The 20,978-nt window shown below is 44.9% G+C and overlaps 1 protein-coding gene across 1 annotated transcript in view; it reads left to right on the top strand.

Annotated features, from left to right (window-relative positions):
- RANBP3L (RAN binding protein 3 like) overlaps positions 1-20,978 on the top strand; it is a 55,743-nt gene that overhangs the window by 11,660 nt on the left and 23,105 nt on the right. The window contains exons 2-9 of the mRNA XM_084627653.1: positions 5,699-5,757; positions 6,031-6,067; positions 7,127-7,201; positions 8,579-8,653; positions 9,922-9,990; positions 10,610-10,755; positions 11,332-11,435; positions 20,320-20,404. Coding sequence (XP_084483779.1) covers positions 5,699-5,757; positions 6,031-6,067; positions 7,127-7,201; positions 8,579-8,653; positions 9,922-9,990; positions 10,610-10,755; positions 11,332-11,435; positions 20,320-20,404 — 650 coding nt within the window. The remainder of the gene's footprint in view (positions 1-5,698; positions 5,758-6,030; positions 6,068-7,126; positions 7,202-8,578; positions 8,654-9,921; positions 9,991-10,609; positions 10,756-11,331; positions 11,436-20,319; positions 20,405-20,978) is intronic.

Here is a 20,978-nt window from a genome sequence, read left to right as displayed (position 1 = left end):
TCCGAGCCACATATGACAATCTTCAGAAGTTCGAGAGTCAGGGTGCATGTACCGGGGCTCGGGGCTTCAGTCCCACAGGAGGACCTGCCAGGACTCAGGACTTCAGCCCTGCAGGGAGGGGGGTTTTAGGCCTTCAGCCCTGTGAGAGGTGCCTGCTCAGGGCTTCAGCCCCGCTCCTGCTGAAGTCCTGAGCCCCAGCAGGCACGCCCTGCTGGGCTGAAGCCCTGAGTCCCTCTTCTGCTGGGCAGAAGCCAGAAGCAATGTGTGTGTGGGGAGGCGTGACCTCCCCCCAATTTGTCAGGGTTTGCTGGCCTCGCTTGGTTACATGGTGCAATTGGGCCCCATCACTGCTCTGCAGCTGCTGGAGCCAGCATGCTGGGAGCTGTGGCTATGGGGAGAGGCAGCGGCAAACAGCTGGGAGCTGCAGGGATAGCTGCTGCTTCTCCCCATGGAGCTAAAGCAGCAGCCCCTCCCTGCAGCTCCTAGCTGTTTGCCAGGGCCTCTCCACAAGGGAGCTAACACCTGGGGGCTGCAGGGAGGGGCTACTGAGAGTAAGGGGGAGGTCTGGGGGGGCGTGACTTAAGCTGTTGGGGGGAGGTGAATCTTTAAATTATGCCCCTCCCCCCCTCAGCAGACACCAATTGTCTCTGGCAGAAACCCCTAGCCCAACACCCCAGCGGAGGGTGGCAGAAGCCCTGAGCTTCCCGCCCCTCCAGTCTGGTAGGTAGAGAAGGGGGGCGGGGGCTCTGTGAGCTGCTTTTTAACTGTAAAAGTTGGTTTGGCCACCCCTGCTCAAATGGAAGGCTTATTATACCATTAAGGGACTTTTGATTGTGCAATTAGAACAGTTTGACCACCAATGGGTATGCAAACCAAGATAAAGATGTCACTCTTATGTTTGCAGAACTCAGGGGGAGGGTAGATATTTTAATGTGTTGATCCTGTGGGAAGTCCCAGTTATAAAAATCACAACTTTTGTGAGGTTTCAGCCATCTCAATGGTTTTTAAATGGTGAGTGGCAAGTAGGGTGATCAGATACTCTGATTTTATAGGGATAGTCCCGATATGCGAGGCTTTGTCTTACATAGGTGCCTATTACCCTGATCCCTTGTCCCGATTTTACATTTGCTATCTGGTCACCCCTATGGCAAGATGCCAAATGACTGGAGTGGGCCAAATTTTGCCTCTTTCTTTGCAATTACATCGGGCCTTTCATTACTGAAAGCAAGGGTTTTTTTCAGTCTGCTTGCTGCACTGGGGTGGTATAAAGGCCTGAGCTTGAGTAATTGATCCCAGGCAAATCGCGGGTGAAAGGAGTTGCAGAACTGGGGTCTTGAGTCCACTAGTTGAAATAACTAGAAAATGTTGGGGGCGGGGGAATGAAAATGGGGATCTATTAAGAATAGACTACAACTCAAATCAGCTTGTCCCCACTGCACAGCCCCTTCTTCCTGGAAAGGGAAGACGAAAGGTCCTGAACCAGTAAATGACCAGGTTCTATTTGAAAACAGTGGCTGCATGGCTAGCCTGGCGCTGCAGAGAAGCAACCCCAGAAACTGTGTACAGAGCCACATGCAGAACAGACTGTGACTGCCAGATATCACACTGGATGCAGCTGTGTGTGGGACTGATTGGGGGGCAGGGGGGGACAGCAGCAATTGGGCAGGGAGCCAGTGCAGAGGGGCCCCGATCAGAGACACTCTGCTAAAACTGATCCTGGCCTGGAAACCTGTAAGCCCCTATTTGCTTGAATAGAGACTGGACTGGAGAGGGCATCCCAGGCACTAGGCCTGAAGAGTCCCAACTCTCCATTGGGCTTCCCCAGGGACCCAAACAAGAACCGCTATTGCTCACTTTGAACTGTAACTTTTTAAGCCTCTGTACCTAGGGTGTTTGCACCTTTCCTTTTCTTGCCAGCCCTGGTACATTACCTTTCACTAGGCCAATGCCTACCAAGTCTAGCTGCTGAAGCACATAAAGCATTTGCCTCCAAGTCACTGACATGTTACTGGCACGGTAGGGGCTTGACGTTCTCCAGCACTGAGCAGCCCCCCTAATTACAGAATGCAGAAGAATGGACAATAAAACTGTGGTAGTGGTGCCACGTAGAGTTGCCAACTTTCTAATTGCACAAAACCCGAACACCCTTGCCCTGCCACCTGCCCTTCCCCTTCTCTGAGGCCCGTCCCCCACTCACTCCAGCCCTCCCCCCATCGCTTGCTGTCCCCCACCCTCACTCACATTCACCAGGCTGAGGCAGGAGGTTGGGGTGCAGGTGGGGGTGTGGGCTGCAGCTGGGCGGCGCTTAACGCAGGCAGCTCCTGGTTGGTGGCACAGCAGGGCTGTCAGGCTCCCTGCCTGTCCTGGCTCCTCACTGCTCCTGGAATCGGCCACCATGTCCAGCTCCAAGGTGGAGGCTTGGCCAGGCGGCTCTGCATGGTGCGCGCTGCCCGCGCCCACAGGCGCCGCCCCCGCAGCTCCCATTGGCCGAGGAAGCAGTGCCTGTGCACCCCTTAGTACAAGGACCGCAATTGTCCCAAACACTTGTGGGAGGTTTCAAGGGTGGAGTAAACCCTCCCCCCTACACCCCTATGTTATAGCCAGAAACAGTTTGGCTATAAACTAGACAAACACTGGACATGAAGATAACAAACAAAAGAAAGGGTTAGGAAAAGGGGGAACAAAGGTTAAACCAAATAAAAATAATGTGAGTTATATTAGGTATAGTGTCTCATTCAAATCATTCTTAAAAACTGACTTCTGAAGATAACAAAAATTGAGTATTTGCACTTAAAAACAAACAACAAACCTCCCAGTGCTTTTGAACCATCAAGAATTATATATATCTTAATTCAGTGACTATGCACGCTCATTTCTGTAACTCGTACTTTTTCCTCCTTCTCCTTCCTAGTGTATATTAAATATTCATATGTCTGTCATGGTCATCATTTTAGTTCCAATCCGGCAAACACTTATACACATGCTTAACTTTACTCGCATGAGTAGTCACATTGAAGTCAGAGCCTTTGACTGTGAGCTCTTCAGGGCAGGGATGTGTTTTCTGTGTATTTTCTATGAAGCACATAGCTGTCACTACAAATACTGATCCATAATAATGTAGAAAATCTTATAAACTTGAATCTGTTAGATTAGAGACAGATAGCACAGGAAGTGGGGATTATGGGAGGACTTGAATGAGAGCAAGGATATTTGGCAGAGAGGAATAGAGATGACTTTCCAATGATACAGAAGAGCTCCAAAAAAAAGGCACCCAGGTGAGAGTGGGAGGAAGCAAAGGATGGTGAGAAGAGTAGGCAGGGTGAAAGGACAAAGGGCTAGATTCAAAGCCACTGAAGTCAATGGAAGTATTTCATTGACTTCAGTGGACTTTGGATCTGGTCCATAATGATGAATGATAGGAAATATGAGAGATGTTGTAGGCTGGGGCAAACCAGCATGTAGTCTTGAAAGTTATGACAAGGAGTTTGAATTTTATGTGGGAAGAGATCCTGAGCCTGTGGAGAGACTCAAGGAGGGAGAGGTGTGACCTGGCCAAAGTGGTTGCAGGGGAGCATTTTTTAAGCTACTGAATGCTGGATGAAATTTAGAGATGTTTTAGACAGGAACTCAGCTACTACAGGGATGAGGCTAATTGATGTTGCTAAAGGAGTTGGCGGATGTGATTGCAGAGCCATTGGCCATTGTCTTTGAAAACTCATGGCGAGCGGGGGAAGTCCCGGACGACTGGAAAAAGGCTAATGTAGTGCCCATCTTTAAAAAAGGGAAGAAGGAGGATCCTGGGAACTACAGGCCAGTCAGCCTCACCTCAGTGCCTGGAAAAATCATGGAGCAGGTCCTCGAGGAATCAATTCTGAAGCACTTAGAGGAGAGGAAAGTGATCAGGAACAGTCAGCATGGATTCACCAAGGGCAAGTCATGCCTGACTAATCTAATTGCCTTCTATGACAAGATAACTGGCTCTGTGGATGAAGGGAAAGCAGTGGACGTATTGTTCCTTGACTTTAGCAAAGCTTTTGACACGGTCTCCCACAGTATTCTTGCCAGCAAACTAAAGAAGTATGGGCTGGATGAATGGACTATAAGGTGGATAGAAAGCTGGCTAGATTGTCGGGCTCAACAGGTAGTGATCAATGGCTCTATGTCTAGTTGGCAGCTGGTATCAAGTGGAGTGCCCCAAGGGTCGGTCCTGGGGCCGGTTTTGTTCAATATCTTCATAAATGATCTGGAGGATGGTGTGGATTGCACCCTCAGCAAGTTTGCAGATGACACTAAACTGGGAGGAGAGGTAGATACGCTGGAGGATAGGGATAGGATACAGAGAGACCTAGACAAATTGGAGGATTGGGCCAAAAGAAATCTGATGAGGTTCAACAAGGACAAGTGCAGAGTCCTGCACTTAGGACGGAAGAACCCAATGCACCGCTACAGACTAGGGACCGAATGGCTAGGCAGCAGTTCTGCAGAAAAGGACCTAGGGGTTACAGTGGACGAGAAGCTGGATATGAGTCAACAATGTGCCCTTGTTGCCAAGAAGGCCAATGGCATTTTGGGATGTATAAGTAGGGGCATTGCCAGCAGATCGAGGGACGTGATCGTTCCCCTCTATTCGACACTGGTGAGGCCTCATCTGGAGTACTGTGTCCAGTTTTGGGCCCCACACCACAAGAAGGATGTGGAAAAATTGGAAAGAGTCCAGCGGAGGGCAACAAAAATGATTAGGGGACTGGAACACATGACTTTTGAGGAGAGGCTGAGGGAACGGGATGTTTAGTCTGCGGAAGAGAAGAATGAGGGGGGATTTGATAGCTGCTTTCAACTACCTGAAAGGGGGTTCCAAAGAGGATGGATCTAGACTGTTCTCAGTGGTAGCTGATGACCGAACGAGGAGTAATGGTCTCAAGTTGCAGTGGGGGAGGTTTAGGTTGGATATTAGGAAAAACTTTTCCACTAGGAGGGTGGTGAAACACTGGAATGCGTTACCTAGGTAGGTGGTGGAATCTCCTTCCTTAGAAGTTTTTAAGGTCAGGCTTGACAAAGCCCTGGCTGGGATGATTTAGTTGGGGATTGGTCCTGCTTTGAGCAGGGGGTTGGACTTGATGACCTCCTGAGGTCCCTTCCAACCCTGATATTCTATGATTCTGTGATTCTAATTGGTCTGATCCTGCACCCACTAAAGTCAAGGCAACATCCCCATTAACTTCAGTGGGTGTAATATCAAGCCTTATATGAGAAGGTGGGGTGTAATAAGGTACTGTTTACCAAGGACTAAGCAAAAACTGAGTAAAGACATTAGTATTTGGCCCAAAATATTATCTGTTTAATCTATCTAGCATTCTTATTGAAATGAAGAGAGAATTTTGGGTGTGCTTAGAAATAGACTTAATGCCATAGTATGTAAAGTATTTGGGAATCTTGCTGTATGAAAAGCATTATTTTTGGTCTAAAAGAAGCTTAAAAATATGGGGCCGAATCCTGCAGCCCTAACTAGGTACAATTCACAGTAGGCTTAATGGGAGTTTTGTTTGAGTAAGGACTGCAGGACCAAGCCCTGTATTTTTAGAAGATGAGAAATACCTTGATTTAAAATTTTCAGTGGATTCCAGTTTAGTTTTAAATGCAGCATTAGGATAAATAGTTTAATTCACATGTTCTAAAAGTGACCTCTTTCCTTTTCCAGAGACATCAGTTATTGCTCAGCCCATATTTGTTTTTGAAAAGAAAGAACGACCTTTTAAGGTAACACTTAAGCTTCTTCCTTTTGCTTTTGTCATAAAGCAGCCAGAAAATCAGGAAATAAAGGGCCTGATTGTGGAGCCTTGACTCCACGAGGGGGAAGTATTTCACAGCCCGGGCGCCAGCTTGAGCCCAAACATCTACATTGCAATTTTATAGCCCCGAAGCCCGGAGTCCCATGAGCCTGGGTCAGCTGACACGGGCCTGCCACAGCTCTTTTACTGCAGTATAGACATATCTATTGATATGTTTTGTTTTGTTTTTTCTTCCCCCCAGAGGCCTGCAGAAGACCTGGTTTACAAGGCTGAGAATGGTAATTGCATAATTAAAACCCTTTATAATAAACTTGTTATAAAGGGTGTATTTATTTGTAAGTGCTAAGTCCATTGCATGCATTAGTAGTGATTAGAATTTCACTTTGTATGTAACAGGGCAATTTACCATGGGTGGATTAAGACTATATATGGGGCACAGAGTCACCACTTTTGTCCTCCTTTGTCACACACACACCCCATCCAAATTTCAGCTCCCCTGCAGCACTGACACAACTATTAGATTTTGAATGATCTCTTCACTTCCTTCAGGTCTTGTTATAAGGTGACCCCATAGAGGGAAGAGTGCTGTGGATCCAGAGTCCTATTTCAGCCGTCTCTTTAAAATCAGTTGAGTGCCATACAGCCTGATGCAGAGTGAAAAAAGGGCTGATCCAAAGCCCAGTGAAGTCAGTGGGAGTGGAACTGATCTCAGTGGGCTTTGGATCAGGCCATTACTGAGGCATCAAGAGCCCCTTCCATAAGTAGATTCTGCTAGAGCCTTGCAACCTGACCCAAACCCAGTGATATCCAACTACAAGTGTCGGGTTTGGGTCAGGTTGCATCTAAAAACAGGCCAAAACCTCTCAGGTCAAGTTGAGTGTAGTCAACTGTGAGCACCTCCTCCTGTCCATGAGGTCAGCACAGTGGGTCGTGCCACTGGGTTGCAGTGCCTCTCACTCTGCAGCACACGCAGCACAGCAAGGCAGCAATGGCCGGCAGGATGAGGCATGCAGCCCCTGCTGCACCGACCCCATGGGCAGGAGGCAGCCGGAGACTATTTGCAGACATGAGATGTGGGGAATGGGAAGCCCCCAGCAGGCCAAGCCCCAGGGACGAGGCAGTCACACTGAGTCAGGGTCAGGGGGAAGTGTTGGGTTGGGTTGGATCTAAAAATGACTCAACACTCTTGGGTTAGGTTGGGTTGTCTGTAGTCAGGTTGGGTCCAGGTCAGGCTTTAATATGAGACCTTTAATATTAGAATTCTGTACTGCAATAATTTACTGAAATCTGTTGGAAAATTTGATTTTACAGTACATGATATGTTATGTTTCTCGTAGATTTCATTGGTTCCAGGAAACGGGCAAGGTCTTCATCTTTTACTTTCCAAACGTCTGACTCGCAGTTCTACATGGGTATGGCATTTAGATCAATTACATTATAATTGTAATTATATTTTCTAGATTGATAAGCTAGAAAAAATATTTTTCTCGTTATTCAGATACACATTTTGGTTTGAAGTGATCACTCTCTTGTTACAGTATGTATGGTAACACCCATTGTTTCATGTTCTCTATGTATATAAATCTCCCCACTGTATTTTCCACTGAATGCATCCAATGAAGTGAGCTGTAGCTCACGAAAGCTTATGCTCAAATAAATTTGTTAGTCTCTAAGGTACCACAAGTACTCCTTTTTCTTTTTGTGAATACAGACTAACACAGCTGCTACTCTGAAACCCTGTCATTTTGGTTTGAATAATTCCAAGTCAGATAAACTTTTAAACTTCAAGGTTAGTCTGCAAGTAATGCTCAGTGAGGAATTGCACCTTCCTAAGTCTGAAAAAATATTGGTTTTAAATTAGCAGAGGGCCCCAGGTCCATGTACGAGTTATTTCCACATAAGGCTGTGGAAAGTCCATGTGTCTCAATCATGAGTTTCCCTGGAATTTTTTGACTAGGTCCAGGGAAAGCAGGATTTCCTACCCTGTGGAAGATGTTCATGGTTCAACCCCAGGAGGACCCATGGAATTGAAAAGCCATGCTGACAAGGGCTTTCCCCTCCAACCAGTTATCATCCGACTTGGAAACCCCTTCAAGGTGGTAGGGTTATTTCCACAATATTGAGGGGAACACACACACAAGTCACTGCAGACCCCTGTGTACTGAGCATGTGCAGTAGAAATTCTATTTTAAAATGTGTCATATGCTTTCTTCAAAATTTGGGCCTTAATGTAGGTAAATAATATTAACCCATTTCGTTAAAAGAGTACAGTTAATCTAACTTTATCTACCCTGAAAATTACATCTAGATCATTCCTACATCTACTTAGACCTGAACAGCTCCATACAAAAAAAAAAAAAAAAAAGACTGGTTATAACATGACCAGAATTTGTGTGTCAGAATTTTGCTATAATAACCCCCTTCGCCTGTGCCTGTACTATATTTTTCCCACCTTTGTGTTCAGTATCATTGGTGTTAGCAACACTAGGAGTATCAGTGTAGACTAGTCTCTGGCACTTGAACAACCATGACATCTAGCTCTAATTTGAGAAGATCTAGATGATGGGATGGTCAAAAATGCTGGCACCTGCCAGCTTTTTCTCTATGCTGAAGCTGCACTAGTGCTAGCAGTGGTTGGAAATTCAAAGTCTACACTACAAAGCCTTAGTAGTTGCCTGATACAGGTAGAGTCTGCTCATCCGTGACAAATACATTTTGCTAACATGAAAAATCCATATTCAGGTACTGTGCTTTGACCAAAGGATCATTTCAGTCTCTTATGTTTTCAGATACAGCAATCTCTCGGAAAAGAGTGAGATCATCTTCCTGTACTATCCTTCCTACCTTTCCTCCATCACAGCCAGGTAATTAAAAATATTATTCAGTAAATATTCACATAAAATCAAAAATCGGTAAAATAACAAAATAAAACAGCTCTTTTTGTGGGACTGAGCTAACTGGGCTGGGCCAAGTCAGTATGTGAATGTGAGGAAGGAACTTTGCGATGTTCAACAAGATGTGTTGGTGATTCAGTAGATGGCATTCATTTCTGTCAATGTTGCACTAATGTCTCCTTGTGCTAGGGAATACTCTGCACATGGGAGAGCTGCTGTTTGGATGGGATGCAAGCAGCCTATGCCATATGCTCCTCTGGGTTGTGCAGAGTCTACTCACTGTTGCAACTCAGATGTTTTTGAGATTTACAAAGGCTTGTAGCAAGTAGGTAGAAGGTTATATTAACCTATAAAATATTATGTCAAATATTATGGACAGTAAACACAGAATGGAGTTGAAGAAATGGTGTGAGCTAGATGTGCTCGGACTAAAACAGTGATTCACATATTTATCCATACAGACACACCATTTTCCATTCTGGGAACACCCTGCATTCTAGCCAAGATTTAGCAGGGATCACCGTCTCATTTATCAATAAGGGAAGGGCAGGGCGGTCACAAACCCTGACACCTGTTTATAACTCCCAGATTGAAAACCTTTGGATTAAAGTAATTGTTGATGAGGGGTTTCCAAATAATCTGGTAAGTGTACAAAATTGGTATAGCAGCAAACTAGAATCATCTTGGAATGGAATGGAGGAGTTCATATATGGATTATGAGACATGTAATTTTGTAGCACGCTATTGATGGGACAAGGCTGGCAGCCCTTCTGAACATTTCTGGGTAGCATTTGGAAACCATATAAAAGCAGTGGTGCCACACACGGACCATCATTACACTTATCATGGTGGTCATCACTACCAGCACATGCTGGATCTCCAGCATTTACCATCATGCTCTTGGGTCTCTTTTTTTCCTGATCTGAAAGGATATTCTGACTTGGTGACATTATCATGCCTGTGAGCTGTAAAACTAAAGGACAGTTTTGTGGTTAAAGTAGTGGCTGACACCCAGGATGTCTGGGTTCAATTCCTGGCTCTGTCTTAGAGTTCCTGGGGAAGTCACTCTCCCTGTGCCTAAATTTCCCCTGCCATAAAATGGGGATCATATTTTCCTTCCTTGAAGAGGTGGTGTGAAATAAATTTAATGTTTGTGAGATGCTCAGATACTGCAGTGATGGGGGCTACAGAAATGCATATAAACAATTAAGCACTGTGGATAAACAATTCTTTTGCAGTAAAGAATAACATATTCATGACCTCAGCTCTTCTCCAGAGAAACCATGACATCACAAGAACAGAAAAAGGTAACTATTTGTTAATATCGCAATATTTATTAGTTGTTGATCCACAGTGTCCTCAACACTATACAGAGCAGGTAAAATATAGACAGTCCCTGTCCCGGCCAGTTTACTCTCTACAGCTGATATTCACCCCCCTGTGCAGAAGGCCTATATTATAAGCCTGTAAACCACTTAATTCCACTTAAAGCCCTATTTTGAAAACTTAAGTGGTTCATGGGCCATGTTTAGGGCCACTGCTCAGGAATGAATATCATCCTGAATAAAAATTTCTGATACATAACGTTAACAAGAACTGAACTTTGCTCCCAGTGAAGGCAAGGCAAAACTCCTGTTGACTTCCATGGGTGCAGGATCAAGCTTCATATAATCAGAAGATGGATTTATCACAATCAGTGCAGATTTATTTTATTAAATATTACATCACTCCTTTATTTGGCAGGGTTTTTAGAAGGGACTTAAAATAGGAAAGGGAGGCAGGTATTAACAATAACACTTAAATACAATTAATTTAAAACTCCACCACACATCCACATTATGAGTCAGAAAAAGCAAGACCAAAATTTGTTGTTTAAATGTAAAGGAAAGATTGTATATATTAACCTTTTCTTTTGTATTTTGCAAGGACTCTCATCACCAGTTCAGCAGTGGACTGTCATAAGACCTGCCGTTTTACAGCCACCACAGTCTCAGATATGTGAGGAAAGAAGGCAGATGTGCACTGAAAATACACTGGCATCTTCCAAAGCTAAAGAGAAAGCAAATATTCAGGTAAAATGTAACTTCAATGTCAAATATACATGTCTGGGTTTTTTCCCATGTGCCTGAGCTTTAATAATATTTCACTGAAATTAAGTATTTTACAGGGAAGTCTTCAGTATTAGTTTAATTCTGTTCCCATTGAAGTCAACAGGAGTTTTGCTTTTGACTTCAGTGGAGCAATTGTGCCAATGCTGAGCGCTTTGAAAAATCCAGCCCTTGCTAAACTGCCCATATGGCTGCTTGATGAGTGTGCAGATGCTGTAAACTTGTAATTCAATCTGAATTTAGGGTAGAGGGTTGGGAAAACTTTTTACTTTCTAAGGAATTTTTTTAAAAATCTGGCTAGGAATTGCACTGGCTTGCTTCACACAGTAAATATGGGCCTGTCTCTGCAAACCACCACATGAATTATCTTAACTCATGCAAGTGGACCCATCATGCATGGACTTACTCTTGTCAGTAATACTTTCTCACATGCATTTAGCTTTGCAGGCCCTAATTTGTGGTAAAACTATTTATAGTGCAAGATGAGCCACAATTAATTTTTTCCAACATTTCTGAATTGATCATATTAATTATTTCCAGTTGTCTGAAGAGAGCTCTCGTTGCCCAGCAGAGAATTCAGCAAGTTCTGAGACAACAGTGAGGCCATCTATCTCCATGCACCTTACTAGCCCTAAAACAGTAGGGTAAGTTAGTTAAAGTGTTGTGAGTTTTTTAATGCGTACCTAGAGAATAGCAAGTGTTTGGTTTTGTCCTCTAGCTTGTTGCTCTATGTGTGTCTGTGTAGCTGTTAGGTGAAAAAATGCACACATCGGCCAAAAAGGAAAAGAAGGCTTATGGGCAGATTATAACTTGAACTTTTCCTTACACCTCTGGATGAGTTACCTGGACTTGAAGGGTATGTCTACCCTGTAGTGTAAGCCCAGGGTTAGTGGGATTCAAGTCAGCTGACCTGGAGAACCCAGGGCTTGAGTGTCTACACTGGATGACCTTGTAAACTGGAGTAATAGTAATAAGATGAAATTTAATAATGAAAAGTGCAAGGTCATAAATTTAAGGATTAATAACAAGAATTTCTGTTATAAACTGGCGACACATCACTTGGAAGTAACAGAGGAGGAAAGGACCTCGGAGTATTGGTCGGTCACAGGATGACTACAAGCCACCAATGTGATATGGCTGTCAAAAAAGCTAATGCGGTCTTGGGATGCATCAGGTGAGATATTTCCAGTAGAGATAAGGAGGTGTTAGTACCATTATACAAGGCACTGGTGAGACCTCATCTGGAATATTGTGTGCAGTTCTGGTCTCCCATGTTTAAGAAGGATGAATTCAAACTGGAACAGGTACAGAGAAGGGCTACTAGGATGATCCGAGGAATGGAAAACCTGTTTTATGAAAGGAGATTCAGTGAGCTTGACTTGTTTAGCCTAACTAAAAGAAGGCTGAGAGGAGATATGATTGCTCTCTATAAATATATCAGAGGGATAAATACCGTGGAGGGAGAAGAATGATTTAAGCTCAGTACCAATGTGGACACAAGAACAAATGGATATAAACTGGCCATCAGGAAGTTCAGACTTGAAATTAGACGAAGGTTTCTAACCATCAGAGAAATGAAGTTCTGGAACAGCCTTCCAGTGGAAGCAGTGGGGGCAAACAACATATCCGGCTTCAAGACAAAGCTTCATAAGTTTATGGAGGAGATGATATGATGGGATAGCCTAATTCTGGCAATTTACTGATCTTCCACTACTAGCGGTAGATATACCCAATGGCCTGTGATGGATGTTAGATGGGATGGGATCTGAATTACTTCAGAGAATTCTTTCCTGGGTGTCTGGCTGGTGAGTCTTGCTCACATGCTCAGGGTTTAGCTGATTGCCATATTTGGGTTCGGGAAGGAATTTTCCCCCAGGGCAGATTGGCAGAGGCCCTGTGTTTTGGGTTTTTTTTTTGCCTTCCTCTGCATGGGGCGCAGGTCACTTGCTGGAGGATTCTCTGCACCTTGAAGTCTTTAAACCATGATTTGAGGACTTCAATAGCTCAGACTTAAGTTAGGGGTTTGTGACAGGATTGGTGGGTGAGATTCCATGACCTGCGTTGTGCAGGAGGTCAGACTAGATGATCATAATGGTCCCTTCTGACCTTAAAGTCTATGATTCTAACCCTACCTTAAGGATTTTCTAACCTGGGCTTCAGTTTGGGGCTCTGGCATCCACAATGCAGCATATAGACCTGAGTCAAACCATCCGTATCCCAGGCTCCCTAGTGCCCTCCTGAAATGTGGCCACTCTAGCTTGTTGTCCATGGTGCACTGTGGGAAAACTTTACTGCCCACCCTGCATGTTACAGGAAGGTTGAACAGCCCACCAACACAGCCAGCTGAGCAACATTTCAAGAAGTTGTCTGGCTTGCACTTTCACTCTTGAGACAGTAAACAGGCAGAGCTTCCATGAGGCACTAGTGGACATTTCAGCAACGTTTTCTGACCCACCAAACGCACGAGATGGACCAGGAGGAAGAGGTGAACCATTTCCCCCTGAATGGACCTATGACAGCAAGGGGCCACTGAACGCTCAGCCAGAAAGTGCACTTACCACAGCTGGAGCTAGATGCACCCAGGCAACAGCATTCAGGGATGCTCTGTGCTCCTACGTTATGGGCTTCCATAGCCCGATGGAAGAGCGGGGATAGTACCTCTATGAACCTGCTTGTGGGAGTTAAGGGGCTAATTGATTTGGGGGTTCACTGCGTGGGGAAGGGTGCGAACTTGATCGTCATGCAATGTACTTATGAATGACATGCTGAATTATGAATTGGGGATAGAATGGGGGATGATTCACAGTATAGATTCACATCAGGAAGTTATTGATGTGTGACTTGCTGTACCTAACTGTATAGAGGAATAGCATTTGTGTAGTAATTCCTAATTGTTCCTGATCATGTGTTTAGCTTTGTTATTTCAAATCATGATTGTATGATGAAATGCAGTATAGCAATAAACTTTCCTGATGACATAAAAGGCTTTACTTATAAATGTGTTAAAACAGTGCAACAGTCACCCACTGCCATTAAAACACCGAAACACTGACAAAAAAACATTTCCAAAACAAACAAATGAAGTGTATGAACCAGTGCAAACACAACAGAATCACCCTACCACTGCATGTCCCCTGGCTTCTGTTCTCCTTTCTCTTCTTTCCTTGTTTTCTGTGCACTTGGTGCCGAGGCGGAGGTATCAGTGGGAGAGGGGGCAAGATGGAGAGCTGTATGGTGTTTAGCTGTCCTGCCCAACTGTTTTTGGGGCCTGATTGCATGAGTCACCCAGATGTGGAGTTTTCCAAGTTGTTTCTGGACTGAGAATACGTCGCAGAGGAATCAGGCGATGGTGTGGGAGAGGCAGCAGGAACCGATAATCTTGCAGCCCTGGCCGAGATGACCTGCTCAAACAGTTCTCTCTGCTGAGCTCTATGCTCCTCCCTTAGCTGCTATTCCTGTTCCAGGAACTGTGAAGCAAGTGCCTACTCTTTTGTTAAAACCCTGTCCTCAAGCTGTGTGGTAAGCCTCAGCCTTTCCTCCTGCCTCTTGGCATGCCTCTTCTTCAATATTAAGACCCTCTGCTTCTGGTACTGGACCTGCTGGTTGGCCCACTCAAGAACTTCGTCCAAGTTCACCATGGAAATGCTCCTCTTGGAACAGTCTGTGAAGGTACGCTGGGCCAGGCTCGTACTGCACTGAGGTTGAGCTGTGGAGATATAGCAGCCAGTAGAGGTCAAGGGGCCTGCAATAGGACAAGACACTGAAGGTTATTGTCTCAAATAGCTCACTGGAGGAGCACACAATTAATGCTTGTGGAATTTCAAGGACATAAAATGTTACATTCAAAACTGAACTGCAATATATTGTGAAAGGGATGCTTCAGTCCACAGAATGTCCCTGGGCACAGCCCGGTTAATCGCAGTTACAGTAGTACACAGATAATGGTATGTTAAAAATTCCAAGTTGCTTTTGTTTTACAAAAAATTCCTAACTACTTGTGTTGGGGGTGGGAGGCCGGTCAGTGGCCTCGCAACAAAAGGTTTTTTCTATCATTTCAGGTCTTTCACATTTTGGATGACATAACTGTGAGGCAAACCCAAACTAGAGCTGCTCACTCAGCTGCCCCTCCAATGGAGCTGAACTGTGTCACCGCTCAGGCATGCAATAACTTAGCTTCACTGATTTACTTTTCCAGCAGTGAATCAACCATCAGGCATGCAGTAGCAACCTCTCCCTGAACTGAGCCTGGGTCAGATGACCTCCAGGCTCAGGTATTTCTCCAACTCCGCCAGATCATTCTGTGAAATAGCACTATCTGGCCAGGAAACACACTGCAAGGAAGCAGGAGATCAGACTCTCGAGACTCCCAGCCGGCTCTTGATGCTGTTCCTGCCCCAGCCTTGCCTGAGCCCTGCTCCTAGACCTTGCCCTACTCTGATCTTGCCCTGTTACAAACACGCTCCAGCCTTGCCTCCACCTCTTGACTTTCCTTGGTCTCTGACTATCCGGCTTTGACCTTTGGCCTGTGTCTCCACCCTGGCTATGGTACTGACTTGGTTTGTCTCTGGTCTCTGACCACCCGGCTTCAACCCCTGGCTTGCACCTGGACTTTTGCTCTGGTACTGATTCTGGCTTGTCTACAGCCTCTGATCTTGGTTCTGGCCCTGGCTTGTCCCTGGATCTTGATTCCAGTGTCACCCTTGGCCCAGGCCCAACACTACATCCTGCTTTGACCTCACTCCGACCACTAGGCCTGACTACTGGAAGGTAGTGCTTGACAATAACTGTTCTTGTGGTGCCCTATTGACAAAGGGAGATGTTATTCTAAGCTGCTATTGAAAAACCTGCAGTGTATGCATCCGAAGTATTCAAACGAAAAGTGACTGAACATCATATCTGTGAGTGGAGTGGGTTGGTCAGCTACTGAGGTGGCCCTGGAAAATACGTCTTTCTCTGCAATGTGACTACTGATCTGGAGTTCCTCCTTCAGGAAAAGTTTGCAGCTATCAGCATTTGGGAGTGGGTCAGAATCCATGAGGGAATCAACAGGATGCTGTGTTAGCTTCCACGTGGCTTAGAGAGCATCACAGCCTTCCCCCTCCCTGCCCCCTGCACTTTTCTGAACAAAAATTCAAACCCTGGTCATACTTGGGACAAATGATTTTGTCCCCTATGGACTACCTCTCACTGAAATGGGATAGTTTTGGAAGTGAAACACGCTTCCCCAAACACACACACAGAGTTCAGTGTTCCCAGGCAGCTCCACAGACTGTTGAGTGATTATAGAGCAGCAAACTTAAAGGCATGGCAATGTAATGTTGTTTTTAAGAAACAGGAATGGCCCTAGCAAAAATCTGTGCCTTTCTGGTAAAAATACACTTTAAAGATGTTCTTTACTATTGGCATTTCCCAGTCGCCATGTTGAATTCCACATGGTGGCAGGGAGTGGGGATGCCAAGGCGCTAGGATACAATCCACCAGTAGTGGATAGATGCTGCTAGCTGGGGAGTCTTATAACTTTTGCATTAGTTCTTAAAGTGGAAATCCCTCTGATTCTGTAGCAGTACATTTTAAATTGGAGGCAGAAACTTTCCAGGCTCAGGGGCAGCTTCTGTCCCTCCCATGTCTGCTGCAGGCTCGGCAGTGAGCTGTTCCATGTGGGGACAAAAAACAGCTCCTCTGAGTATGGACCCAGAATTTGCTGCTGATCCTGTTCTAAAGCATGATCTGGGACTGGTTTCAGCAAGAAAATTACTTCATGGTCCTCACTTGATCATAGAATCATAGAATATCAGGCTTGGAAGGGACCTCAGGAGGTCATCTAGTCCAACCCCCTGCTCAAAGCAGGACCAATCCCCAACTAAATCATCCCAGCCAGGGCTTTGTCAAGCCTGACCTTAAAAGCTTCTAAGGAAGGAGATTCCACCACCTACCTAGGTAACACATTCCAGTGTTTCACCACCCTCCTAGTGAAAAAGTTTTTCCTAATATCCAACCTAAACCTCCCCCACTGCAACTTGAGACCATTACTCCTCGTTCGGTCATCAGCTACCACTGAGAACAGTCTAGATCCATCCTCTTTGGAACCCCCTTTCAGGTAGTTGAAAGCAGCTATCAAATCCCCCCCTCATTCTTCTCTTCTGCAGACTAAACAATCCCAGTTCTCTCAGCCCCTCCTCATAAATCATGTGTTCCAGTCCCCTAATCATTTTTGTTGCCCTCCGCTGGACTCTTTCCAATTTTTCCACATCCTTGTAGTGTGGGGCCCAAAACTGGACACAGTACTCCAGATGAGGCCTCACCAATGTCAAATAGAGGGGGACAATCATGTCCCTCGATCTGCTGGCAATCCTCCTACTTATACATCCCAAAATGCCATTGGCCTTCTTGGCAACAAGGGCACACTGTTGACTCATATCCAGCTTCTCGTCCACTGTAACCCCTAGGTCCTTTTCTGCAGAAGTGCTGCCTAGCCATTCAGTCCCTAGGCTGTAGCGGTGCATGGGAGTCTTCCATCCTAAGTGCCGGACTGTACACTTGTCCTTGTTGAACCTCATCAGATTTCTTTTGGCCCAGTCCTCTAATTTGTCTAGGGCCCTCTGTATCCTATCCCTACCCTCCAGCATATCTACCTCTCCTCCCAGTTTAGTGTCATCTGCAAACTTGCTGAGGGTGCAATCCCCAACATCCCATCAGTCCCCATTCTGGATTCTGAGGCCAGCAGGGCACCATCCTGGCTGACCAGGTCATCATGCACCACGGTTGACTCTGTATTGGGTGCAGTGCCCAGCACCCAGTCAAAGGCCTCATAAAATGGGCACAATATTGGCAAGTTGTCTGAGGTGCGGTTCTGGTCCCTGGTCCACTGGTACTAGCTTTTGAGCAACCTAATCTGTTCCCCGTATTGGTCAGTGATCCAATAAATTTGCAAAGCTGCCATCTTGTTTGCTATCTTCAGGTATGCATGATCATTCTTGGTATTTTTACTGAAGGTCACAGTTTTACTCGCCTCACACCAGATATTCACCAAAGTCTGGGTACATTCCCATGACCATGAAGCTGCCTGCTTTGCAAAAGGCTTGTTCTGTTGAGTCTCCATTGCAAACACAGAAGCCTCTCGAATAGTGTGTTTTCAGCTTAGAATCATAGAACCACAGGGTTAGAAGGGACCACAAGGGTCATCTAGTCTAACCCCCTACCAAGATGCAACATTTGTTGTGCCTAAGCCATCCAAGACAGATGGCTATTCAGTCTCCGTTTGAAAACCTCTAGTGAAGGAGCTTCCGCAACCTCCCTAGGCAGTCTGGTCCATTGTCCTACTGTTCTTACAGTTAGGAAGTTTTTCCTGAGATTTTAATCTAAATCTGCTATGCTGTAGTTTGAACCCATTGCCTCTTGCCTGACCTCTATGGCACAAGAGAACAACTTTTCTCCAGCCTTGTTATGGCAGCCTTTCAAGTATTTGAAGACTGCTATCATATCCCCCCTTAATCTTCTCCTTTCCACACTAAACATACCCAGTTCCTTCAGCCTTGTTCATATGGCTTGATTCCATCCCTTTTATCATCTTTGTCGCTCGCCACTGGATTCTTTCCAGTTTCTCTGCATCCTTTCTATAAATTGGTGTTCAAAACTGGACACAGGACTCCACCTGAGGCCTAACCAGTGCTGAGTAGAGTGATACTATCACCTCCCGTGACTGCTCTGTTGATGCAACCAAAAATTGCATTTGCTTTTTTTTGTAACAGCATCACATTGCTGACTCACTTTGAGGTTGTTATCCACCACAACTCCCAGATCCTTCTTAGCAGTGATGCTGACAAGCCATATCCCCTATTCTGTATTTGTGCACTTGGTTTTTCTTCCCTCAGTGTAGCAAACTTACATTTGTCTTTGCTGAATTTCATTTTGTTGTCTACAGCCCAGTTCTCCAATTTATCAAGATCCCTCTGAATTTTAGCTCTATCCTCCAAAGTATTGGCAAACCCCCTTAACTTTGTCATCTGCTAATTTGATCAGTCTGTTCTCTACACCTACATCCAGCTCATTAATAAAGATGCTAAACAACACTCTACCCAGAACAGATCCCTGTGGAACCCCACTTGAACCCTCCCTCCAATGTGACATCATTCCATTAATAGTTATTCTTTGTTTGTGGTTGTATAACCAATTATGTATACACTTAATGGTAGTTCCACCAAGCCCACATTTCTGCAGCTTATTTTTCAGAATATCATGTAGGACTGTGTCAAAAGCCTTGCTAAAGTCCAGGTATATTATGTCCACCGCATTCCCCCTATCCACCAAACCAGTTACCCTGTCAAAGAAGGCAATCAAACTAGTTTGACATGATTTGTTTCTTAGTAAATCCATGCTGTCTGCTTGTGATTACCCCTTCATCCTCCAGATATTCACTAATTGAATGTTTTATACATTTCTCTAGTAGCTTCTCAGGTACTGAAGTCAGCCTGACTGGTCTACAGTTCCCCGGCTCCTCTTTTCCCCCCTTTTTAAAGATGGGCACTACATTAGCCCATCTCCAGTCTTCCGGGACCTCTCTTGTCATCCATGAGTTTGCAAATATTGCCAGTGGCTCCAAGATTTCTACACTAATTCGTTCAGTACCCTGGGGGTGAACAGCATCAGGCCCGTTGACTTGAATTCATTCAAATTGGTCAAAAGATCTCTGACATGTTCTTTACTTATCCTGATCTGCATCTCTTCCTTTTAGTGGTTAGAAGAAAATGACTCACTGAGCTCTTGCTGTACGCCAAGTGGGGGCGTCCATTTTCAACTGAGTCTATTAGAGATTTTTGCAATAGAGAGGACAAAAGAAGATGGCCTGTGGGATTATGGGATACTTTTGGCAGACTCCCAGGACCCAAGTTAAGCAGGGCTGCATCTATACTTCAAAGCAATAGGGCTTGGCTTGACACTGGCTTCGACCCTCCATCCCTGCAGGGTCCTAGAACCCTAGGTCTAAGCATGAGTCTGAGAGATTTGTGTGTAGACAGAAGGAGGATTTGGGCTCAACCCAGAGTCTGAACCCACGCTTACATTGCAGCATTGACATAACCTATATCTAGGTATGCTGAAGTAAGCTTTGCGCCTGCCCGTCTGTGTTCCCCAAGCAGATAGACAAGGAGTAGATGAAGATGGGGAGAGGGTGGATCTGGTGGCCGGCACAGCTAAGCCGACACAGGGAGGGTAGCAGTTTGCTGGAGTAAGAGGAAGTAGGGAGAGAAGTGTGCCTCTTTGATGCAGGATTCTTTCCCTATACTGCTCCTGGGGTGCTGCAACAGTGGCTTGTGGCTTTGCCACTATCTAGGCTTTAAGGAACAATCTCATTATTCTACATGAAATACAAGGCATCTCCCTAAATTCCTTTAATGAAGTATTCTCTGTGGTTCCCAGTAGGCCAATATTTTTGCTTTAATGTAGGATTTGGAAAGGTAAATGTATGCAGTTATAGATGTTATATTTGCATCTCTTACAAGTCTAATTGATATTTTTCACATATTCCTCTAGAAATCAGCCAGTTGAAGATGGAACTTTTTTAAACAACAGAAATTCTACTTTTGTGTTTGGAGAAAACATGGTAGAGAGAGTTTTGGTAAGATTTGTAAATATTGAAATTTTTCTTTTTTCTTGTTTCTAAAAAAGTTGGCATTTGAATGCTGAGGTCACATTTTCAAAGATGGTCACCTAAATTGTGACCACAACATTTGTCTTACGTTCATACAAAGCCCCCAGTCCTGCAGATGCTTATGCACATGAGTCATCTCTTTGAAGTCAAGTCATGTGAGTAAAGTTAAACATGTATTGCTGTTCACAGGATTGGTCCAAAATGAGTAATTATATATGTTGGTGCTCATCTGCAAAGGCAGTTAGTTGTTGGGTATGCTCGGCTGGCTTGTGCGCACATTTCATGGGCACAACTTAGGTGGCCCAAATTTTAGATTTGGCCCTTCAGTAGGAAAATCAATTCTAGTAATTTTCTGTTATAGCACAAACCATTTTAGACTTTTTAACATTCAGAGCTGTAGGCTTTCTCCCCTCTGACTCCCAAGAAAATATTTGATTAGCAGTATTCAGATATACAGGAGATGTGAACAATGAGAAAACTGTAACTCTGCAGAATCAGCTAAATGTAATAGTTTAAAATATCTCAGAGTGATTATTTCTAA

The sequence above is a fragment of the Lepidochelys olivacea genome (assembly GCF_965140295.1).
Source record: "Lepidochelys olivacea isolate rLepOli2 genome assembly, chromosome: 5".
NCBI classification, from domain to species: Eukaryota; Metazoa; Chordata; order Testudines; family Cheloniidae; genus Lepidochelys; species Lepidochelys olivacea.
This window is presented reverse-complemented; position numbering and strand designations above follow the sequence as displayed.